Source organism: Anoplopoma fimbria, chromosome 24 (genome assembly GCF_027596085.1).
Source record: "Anoplopoma fimbria isolate UVic2021 breed Golden Eagle Sablefish chromosome 24, Afim_UVic_2022, whole genome shotgun sequence".
Lineage (NCBI taxonomy): Eukaryota > Metazoa > Chordata > Actinopteri > Perciformes > Anoplopomatidae > Anoplopoma > Anoplopoma fimbria.
In genome coordinates this window covers 5,907,077-5,917,487 of record NC_072472.1, presented here as the reverse complement: position 1 = coordinate 5,917,487, position 10,411 = coordinate 5,907,077, and the positions used below count along the sequence as shown (strand labels likewise).

The window sequence follows — 10,411 nt, the reverse complement described above, 5'->3', positions numbered from 1 at the left end:
CCGCTGTATGACATCTTGTTTTTTGTGTCGGCATTGCATTATTCCGAGCAGCAGGAAAGACAGAGATTCAGTAGGGAAGCATGGGAAATGTCAACTTGGTGAACCACCATCTGTAGATCAATGTAAACAAAATACAACATAAATACCGGTGCATCCAGTCTAGCTAACCAGAAAGTTAATTCAAAAGAAGCTAGTTAATGTCTGACATCGCCTTTGGCACATTGTCAAAAGCTTCAAGAAGGTTGTCTGATGCTAACTAAATGATGGTTGTTTTGTCATGCTTAATTTAATTTAAATATAGTTGGAAAAAAAGAGAGAGGTCAAAACTCCATGTCACAGAAAGAACAGATCCACAAAGAAGTCTGCAGTGATAAAGGTTTCTTGTTCAGTATTGGTTTTTTTTTTCTTGTCATGGAGGATCCAATGACTACTGCAATCAATTTGAACAACGCCTTTTATTTTGGCATCTTTGAAAACTACTCCATAAACGGCAGTTTCAGACTGAAGAATGAAGAAAAATGTAAATTTTCAGGATGGATGTTAGGAAGCAAGTACAGAGCACTCAGCGTGAACACACATCAGGGCTGCATCACAGAATGTGATCTGGGTGATATTATTAATTGATCTGCAATTTAATCCAGAGTTTCATGTCTGATAAGAGTCCTCATCGGATCACCTTTAGGAAACTTACCCCCCAAAATGTGTGCATTGTGCACTCCTAAGAAATCATTTTAGTCTGATTGATCAACTTGTTTTGAGATCTGATGATTGATCTGATGATTATGTTTTTTAAGTAAATATATTTTGTTGCCTGTTTTTGTATTAATCCCATTGTTGCAACTCTGTGCATCATTTCCTTCTCTGCTTCTCTTTACTTTTGGTTTTCTGTGTTTGCTTCTCTGAGAATCATTCAACACGTTCTGTGGAGCATAAGAACAAAACAAAAGCTCACTTGTAGTAGCATAAATTTACACACACACACACACACACACACACACACACACACACACACACACACACACACACACACACACACACACACACACACACACACACACAAGCGCACACATAGCACACTTGGAAAGAATGCAAAGACCTTGTGCCCAACAGAATAAGAACAACAACAAAATAACAAAAACAGAGCAGGTTTGTGTTTGTGTGAAACATCTGAGCTCAGCGGGAGAGACAAGTACAGGAAGGAGAAGGCGTAAAAACAAAACCAGCTTGTTCTCCACAGGCGAACATTGTATACATTGCTGTACATGCTAACTCAATGAATCCTTTAACAATATTTTTCTGCCCTTTTACTATAAAAACACATAGTGATGTACATTATAAAAAAGGCTTTCCTTTTTGCAAAAGAGCAGAGTTTGTCTTTCGTCGGTGCTTATTGTTTGACGCGCACCGACGCAGTTATGTTTACATTATTTACAAATACAACCGTACAAAAATTTGTATTTATCTTTTGTACATGTATTAAATAAAAAATACATCAGATGGGTTCAATTTTGTTGTGAAATATTTCTGAAAGTCCTTTAATACGCAGCGACAGAGAAGCTGAGAGACAACGAGAAAGTGGGTTCACCTGACTCTGAAAAAGGATGTGACACTTTAAAGAACATAATATATGAATAAATGCAGTGCGCTACTATGATTGTGTTCAGGAGTAATCACAAGGCACTGTGACAAAAGGTCGAGTTTCTCGTGCGAGTTGTTAGCCAAGATCTCTATGTCTTTACACACTCAGTTATTTATATCTTAAAACAACCCAGTTGGCAGAAAAAAATATTGGCATTGTACGTTTCTGCAAACCATGGATACGCTGAATGTCGATGTTTCTGAACCAAAAATATATTTCATAATAACTTTCCATATCTGCTGAGTATCACGCTTGCAGAAATGTTGACTTTTGGTTTTACACGGGACATGAACAGCGGTCTGCTGGTTGAAAGTCATGTGTTTTTGGGTTCTCAATTAATGGCTTAAACAAGCAGTGGAGGAGTAATGTTATGAAGCATAGAGAGCTAACTAGCTAACTAGCGGACAGCTGGCTTGTTAGCTAGTTTGCTACTACCACCATGCTTTAATGTGACAGTGGTTACAGAAAATGAGACGTAAAAATGACTAGCTACCTAGCTAACTATCCAATTATCCGTCAAGAGCCGCATTTGCTCTCCTCCCGGCCCGCTGCGACAACAACTTTACGTACACAAATGTAAATATGTGTTGTCACCATAGCAACTAACATAAATCAAAATTAGCAGTTGCAAACTCCACTGCCAGACATTATTTTAAATGTTGGAGGACTTTTTTTATTTTTATTGTTGTACTGTTAATGATAATGGAGTTTGAATAAAGCTAGGAAGCAGTGCTGCAGTGCTATGCTATTGCATATAAATACGAAACAAGTGATAAGTGGTCTCGCCAAAGTGGTCTCCTAAAATACAGGAAAAGAGTTCTTACATTAATATGCCTTTTTTATCTGAACCCGTTTGGATGAAAAACAAGTGTGCAAAGACATAGAGACCATAACATGTTGGAGAAAGCAAATGTTTTCGGCCAAGTAGTCGGCAATAAGCAGCGGAAATCCCACCCATCAGTGCTGTTATCTGTCTGTTAAACTCCACAGGATCATAAGTTCGTCACTTAAATCACAACAAATAAATATATACGTGTCTTCACACAGAATATATGATGATAAAAAGCAAAGTAAGAAGAGCATCATCCCAAACTGGGGGAAGCTAAAGTGGTAAATAGAAAATGAAAAAACAACTCATCCTTTTGCAGAGTCAGGTGAGGGCAGCAGGGGTCGCTGCAGTAAGATGTGGCTGAAGGTCTTTGCATTCACACAAAGGGAGAGATTGGTGATTGGGATGAAACAGAACTGAAATCAGAGATTATGGTACTCGTTGATGCCAAAGAAAGTCTGTGTGATGTGCTTCTTCTTGCCACAAGTGCATCGACATAAGGCACAGGCACAGTTCCCCTCTTTCAACAGAGTGGCTCGCGTTAGTTTGTTTGTCCTTTTGTAAAAACGTCCCAGTGCAAGAAACAAGTAGGGTGACCACCGCCGAGGTTAAAGCAGCTTACATTGAACATTTATGACATATGTTTTGTGCAAAGCAGAACTCTGACAGTCATTACATGAAATCAAAACAGCTTTCTATTCAGATTAAAATCAAAAGATTAAATCAAAAAACTGACCAGTGGTTGATTGGTTTGTGTGGCAGAACTTGTGCCATGTTCACATCATATCACACGAAGTGTAAGAACTTGGCGACACCTCTCCAGCACAACATATTCAAATTTCAAAATCCAAGTTAGCAAAATAGTTGTTATCACTTTCTAAACTAATAATTTATGCCCCATGAAGACCTTCTGCTAGCTGGAAAGCTAATTTGAGTGGTTTATCCCAGTTGGGTGATTGTGATATGATGTGAACAGTCATAGTTTGTCATAATACACTTTGAACAGATTGTAACAAAGACCAAAGGGGCTGAATATTTTGTGGGCTAATTTAGTCATAAACAACTTCACTGCAATGTTGACTTAGACTTCAACAGAGAAAAATGTCCTATCTGCCTTCTGAACTGATATCAACTTTGACCCCAAAATGTATAAGTTAAATTGGAAATTCCACACTGTTCTGCGCATCATTTTTTTCCTTTTTCATTCCAAAGGTGGTTTATGTATTGTCACATTGGCACACTCACAGCACTTAACGCTTATACACAGATATAGCACATACACTTCTTGATCTGGTATGTGTTCCGACTGAAATTGTGGTCCTTAAAAAGGCCGCCTTAGAAAAATATCAAAGTCCAGTGGATGTATTAAGAGAGCTGGAAACGGTGTCACCCCAGAGGCCACTGTACAATTTCAATCCATGAAGGTGTTATATTGGAAGAAACTTTCACAGAACCTAGAAAAGTGATTTGAACATGAGTGACATAATCCCAAAATAAAGTCTAATGGCCGAGCAGACCATTGAACTGGAAATCTTTTTTGCTTTTGTACCGGCCGAGCAAATAAATGGGTGCCTTTTTGGTATCTAGTTCTTATAATACATCCATGACATGTCTTCATGTTCATTACACCATCTTATATCCTGAATAGTTGTGACTAAGTGCTTATAGCATTCCTATGGGGCTTTAAAATGCCTTATGAACAACAGGAAAAGTATAAACCCTTCAGATATCTCAGCTGGGGTAACCATCAGAGTAGAACAAAAAGAGAAGACGAGGAAAAAGGGGATGAGAATGAAGGGGAGGGGGAGTGGGTGGGGCCTGTTGCCATGGGTGATCACCCTAGTGATTCTCGTACTGAAATGCGCTTGAGGGAGAAAGGGAACAGATCAGTGTCTCTCCTAGTAAATCTGTGGAGATCTTCATCTCAGTTTCTACCAGAAGGCTCCTACGAGCATAGAGTGTCAGTTTGTGTGTGAATGTGTGTGTGTGTGTGTGTGTACACCACGTATACCACATGTATACTGCGTGAATGTATGTCTTTAAGCTAGTGTGTGCATCTGCCGTATGTGTGTACGCTATTAATAAATAGCAGTGTTGTGTATGACTGTTAGGTTGGGACCGATATATTACCATTACTGTCATTACTTATATTAAACATCCAGTCAGTGTCCTATGTATATTCCAAATATGACCTCAGTTGTATAAAAAAGTTGTGAAAACCTGCAATGAAACCTTTTTTATTTCTTTTTTTCTTTCAATCATGTAATTCAGTTTAAAAGCCTAATAACTCCCGCAGTGCTGTATGTATAAAGAGCTTAGAGAGATGTGTTTGACACACAGTGGAGAGTTTTAGTGTCCCGTGATGCTCTAAATGCTGATTTCAAAGGTTTTCCGCTCTGAAACGTAGAAAACTAAGGAAGAAAATATCTTTTAGCATCGAAATATTGGCACAAAAGATCAGCTGTCAGCAGCTTCAATCCAAAATTTTCGGTATTGGCCTGTTAAAACATATCGGTTTAGCCTAAACATCAGTCTGAGTGTGTAATTGTAATGTGTATACATAAGTGTGTCTGTATAGGTACAGATTGTTGATATTTCCCTCAGTTCCGGCAGTCTTTGTGTGTAGTGTTTGCTGTTTATTAATCCTGGTGGCGGGCAAAATGTGTTCTTCTGTCTGTTTTTGCCCTTTTTTCTTTCAGGATATCGGTATTTTTATTTATATTTGTATGTATCAGTCCTAGAGGCAGACATTGTTGCTGATCTGGCAGGTGGATCCAGTGCCGGCCTGGGACAGGAAAAGCCTCCCGTTGGGACAAACGCAAACCTCGTACACAGTCTGCCTGGTCCCGGAGGACGAGGAGCTGGTGGAGGCCTTCCCCTCAGGCAGCCGCATCAGGCGAATCCTCCGGGCATCCAGAGTGATCTGGTGTAGAGGGAGAGAAAACTGGTGAAATTGGACACAGGGGGCAAACATGTGGTAAGAGGAGGGAGAAATAGGCAGCGAAAAAGAGGTTGACCATGTGGAATTCTATTTTCAGGTTGTTTAAGAGATTCTATGACATTTTTGGGTGACACGCATGCTTGCTAGGTGTGTTCCGATTGAATACAAAGCAGATTTATAACCCATACTTTTGAAATATAGGGTACAGGGGTCGTTGCTACTAGCCATCTGGTCTTTCTGTATAACAAAAGTGAGAGCTGTGTCAGTGTACCAGTATAGGGTGTTGGCCTTCGCCAAGGTTGTCCCTTGTCACCGAATATGTTTGTGATTTTCATGGACAGGATCTCAAGGTGCAGCTCGGGGGAGGTGAGTGTCCGGTTAGAAGATCTCAGAATTGCATCTCTGCTCTATGCAGATGATGTGGTTCTGTTGGCTCCATCAGACAATGACCTTCAGCAAGCACTGGGGTAGTTTGCAGCCAAGTGAGAAGCAGTTGGGATAAGAGTCAATACCTCCAAGAGCTCGATATGAACACAGTCCTGCAGTGAGAAATATTATGCTCTTCCTGAAGTCACCTTGCAGCAACCAAGATTCGTCAACTATAAAATATTTTTCCTTTTTTCCCCCAGTAAAAAGTTCACTTATAATGGATTCAGAGAGTCTGATATATTAGGTTGCATTTTATACTTCTAAGTTGAATTATTGTGACTTTGGACATGCTATCCACTTGCTGTTTAAAGGACACGTCTTAGTTAAGTAGTTTCTTGATGGCTGATGGTGAATTAAGGTGTTTGGACTGAGGCCAGCCGGACAGGACTGTTCTGTCGATGGTCAGGATGTGTAACTTCTGGCAGAAAACCGGCTATATCTTCAATCTCCCTAAAATCACCTCTCCTTAATAAACGTCTTCATCTGCATATCCTGCCTTTACCTGTTCATATCACAACCCCACATAATGTAGAGTATGTTTGACCTCCTTACAGTCAGGATTCATTCAGACTAGTCGTTTTCTTTCTTTATAGGCAAAAGACTAATCTTTTTCCCATTCATCTTTAGCTCGGCTCACCCCCGCTGAATCATGGGTCCCCTCTAGTCTCTTCATTTTAATTGCTCTCAAAGCAAGTCTCTTCACCTGCTCTCCAAAGCTTAGCTTTTATTCTTCTTGTCAGAGCTTCTTCACAGAATTGGACTCGTGTCTGTGGCTCTTAACACCTCTACATTTGTGTTTGCATAGAATGTTAAGTAGCCTCGATATTGAACTCGATAGCTGCATCTACCCAATTTCTCTGACATCAGAACTTGTGTATTAGAGATTTACTAATCCATACGTATTCCAACTCTTTTAGACATTCATTGCACAGTGACAGAATAGCATGAGTGGAGTGAATGATGAAGGTCATGTTTTGGATTTGAAGCACACAGTGTGAAATCTCGAGTGGAAGAGTAATATCCACGAGAAAAGTCACCCGGAATGCATCTTCTTGTTATCATCTCTAAGGACAAATATCTCGTGGATAGGGAAGCCAGATTGTCAGCAATAAAAATCATGAAAAATGAATCCCTAAAGCAGGAGATGAGATGTAGGTAAAGGGTAAAAGTAAGTCTCTCAAAACCTTGAAAAGTCAGAATGTATGGCACAAACCAATTTTCACTATGGGATTCATGTTAGGACGACAACACTAGAAACCAGCTGTGCATGGTCAGATATGTCCTGAGCAAATTACTCATACATTATTTTATTTTGAAATAGTTTGTTGACAAAGACAAGGGTACACCTGAAAACCTTTAAAAATGTACTGCCTGCTGACTCATGGTTCATTCTTCTTGTCTCCCATGAGGAATAAAAGAGAGCAAAATACCAGAAAAATTCATTCTGCCACACCGCCACAAACACACATTCTCGCACAAAGCTACTCATCCACTCATTTTACTCCCTTCAACCTCACATTGATTGGAACAAACTGCCTTTCTCCCTCTGCACAGACACGAACCACTGCTGCATGAATCCCATCTATCTGTGCTCTCCTCCCTTCCTCCCTACCGGCCTCCTGGGGCTCGTACAGAACTGGTGTCTCACTGGCCGAGGAGAGGAGGAGCTCTCCAGCAGCAAAAAAAGGTAAAGGAGCCATTACCAGGCGCCTCTGGGAGGCATCGCCAGCAAATGACCTGGAACCCTTTTAAAGCATAGTCTCAGCTGACTACCTCAGACAGCTGCTGTTGAACAAATCTTTCACCACAAGGGGCAGACAGTGTGAGACACTGGATGATTTCATGTGTGTGTAAAGCTGAGAGAGTGCTTATTTGTACTGAAGGACAAAAGTACACAAAGAGGAGGCAAGTAGAGGTATTCAGATTTTCATTGACAAATACCACGGTAGTTTAAACTGTTTTTTCAATACTTTTTTATTTATTTCAATTTTTCTTTTTTCTTTTTTTTGGCTTTCTAATTTTCCATGAATTTACTACTTTGCGCGCATTGGGGATGTAAGCCCATGCAGCACTCTGCACACAACCTTGGGGAAAAAGAATCAGTGAAGCTATCTTGATGTCTACACAATGTCCGCAGTGCCAGTCCTCCATCAGTGTCTACACAGGATGAGTTCAGTCACAGCGCTGAGTGTTGGTCATCCCATTTACACCTAATCACTGAAGTGTGTTCCGATCAACCCAAGTGTGCAAGTGAAACATCAGCCGTTATACAGCCTCCTCCAGTGTTGAGAGCTGTATTGTAGGAAATAGAAGTGTACCTGTGCCGCCAGACTCTTATGAGACAGACGACTAAAACAAAGCTCTAACATAGACCTTAAAGCAGACGTAGTCATTATGACGTCACCAATCGGTTTGTTGACTACCACTTTGAAGATTCGAGTTTGGTATTTTGATTTTATGGGAAACAGAAGAGTCTTAAGAGGATGGAGCTCTGTACTGGGATTTTTTAACAACCAAAATGTTACAACTAAACTTGTTATGAAATGGAAACACACTATAAAATGGTTAAAGATCTAAGACAAAAAAACGAACATCTAAGGCCAGACAACGCCGAGGTAGCAACCTGTCAATCACAAGGTAGCCACGGCGTAAAGCATACCCTGCTTTAGGGTCTATTTTACTCTAAATGGGACCATCATTTACGAAATCCAGATTATGTTGCATTGAAGAAGACTTGAAAAAAGAGATTGTCACCATAAACTCATATACAATGTTTACTAATGTAACAAATCAAGTGAGAAGTAGGGTCCGTTTTCAATGACTTCTATACAATCAGACTCCTTTTTCACATCCAGAGGTTGCATCCTTGGCTGAAATGCCTCCAGTGTAGACAAGCCTTACAGAGCACGCACAACATTTTGGAGTGGGGAAAATAATTGCTGCACTGGCGTCTAAGGAGTGAACCTCACACTGCATCACAGCTGGGTGTATTTATGTGGACCGCAGCGCATCAATGCTGTGCATTGTGTGGAAAAAACATGTTGCCCACTCTGGTTGGACTGGTTGAAGTTACCCATTAAGAGTGTGTAATCGAGTTTCAGTTATGTGTGTATCTGTGTGTGTGTGTGTGTGTGAGAGTATATTTTCTGTATCTGCCTTTGTGGGTGTCTAATGACCAAAGCCTCTAATTGCTTGGGCAGTGCCGAGGGGGTCCTATGTAGAAAGAGAGAGAGAGAGAGAGAGAGAGAGAGGCTGTGTGTGTGTGTGTGTGTGTGTGTGTGTGTGTGTGTGTGTGTGTGTGTGTGTGTGTGTGTGTGTGTGTGTGTGTGTCAGGGGTTTGACAAATGGACATTTGCAACACTAATGGAGTGTGAGAACGTGATTCTAATTATATGAATTGACCATCATGAGTTCAACAGCCACACTTTCGACTACACACCCGTGAAAACTGCAGGGAGATGAGGTGTGGGCGTGGCTACTGTGGTTACTTTTAATTGGACCGAACTGACTCCAAGGGCACCTTGCAGAAACAGTGTCTCTCTTCACCTGCTCTCCAAAGCTTAGCTTTTATTTTTCTTGTCAGAGCTTCTTCACAGAATTGGACTTGCACAAATCGTGTCTGTGGCTCTTAACGCCTCTACATTTTTGTTTGCATAGAATGTTAAGTTTGCATAGAATGTTAAGTTCATCTCATCAGAGCTCTTCTCAACGTATAGAAATGTTTTTGTGGGAAACTTTTAAACACTTTCTTCTCACTAATCCTCCTTCGCTGATTTAAACAGATCTGACATGACATGACTGGTGTAACCTAAGGTGTGAAATCCTTTTATCAGCACAGCCGACTGTGATTAATGTGAGGACTGATGGGTGTAAGGAATCAGAGGATGGTTGGAGGATTTTAGGAGCAGGGAGGAAATGATAAAAGAAGCAGCATAAGGATAAGTGGATCAGCGAAAAGGGCACAAAAGGATGGTAAATAAGCAAAGTTGAAGACACAAAGTAGGACAAAGGAAGGAGGAAGGGGACAGGACATGACAGGAAGCTGGAAAATAGTAAAATATGATGGAAAAGAGAAAGTAAGCTTATGAAAGACCCAAAGAAAACTGAATTGGTGATTGAAGGGAGGATGGGCAGGGAACAGAAAGAAAAAAACAATTAACTTCTCTGTTTTCCTGCTTTTCTGTGAGACTCTGGTGGACAGCCAGTATGTGGAAAACTGCCACTAGCCAATAAGCTAAATGCTGGTCCATGTTGGCTGAGGGAGCTACCCATTGTTTGGATCGCTGTTTGCTAAAAAATAAGTTTGGACAGGAGAAATATTGAATTGAGATAGGGCCCCATCAGCCAGTATGGCTGGAGGACAAGGAAAGTTAAGAAGTTCATTTCTCAACTTGTCAGTACACAGAGTGGGAGCTTTGGTCATTGTGTCGAAGGCATCTTGGAAGCATTGCTTCACAGCTTTGTCATCAAATAAACAACTTAATGAAAGGTAACATATATGTATTTATAGTGGCTAAATGGAATTCAGCCATAATAACTTTATTATTTTACAACTCGGACATGTCTTCCCTGT

The 10,411-nt window shown here is 40.6% G+C and overlaps 1 protein-coding gene across 1 annotated transcript in view; it reads right to left on the bottom strand.

Moving 5' to 3' along the window:
- Positions 1–3,750: 3,750 nt before the first annotated feature.
- The window catches only part of sgcd (sarcoglycan, delta (dystrophin-associated glycoprotein)), a 125,158-nt gene continuing 118,497 nt past the window's right edge, over positions 3,751–10,411 (bottom strand). The window contains exon 8 of the mRNA XM_054625689.1: positions 3,751–5,391. Within this exon, the coding sequence (XP_054481664.1) occupies positions 5,206–5,391 (186 nt within the window). The 3' untranslated portion in view covers positions 3,751–5,205. The remainder of the gene's footprint in view (positions 5,392–10,411) is intronic.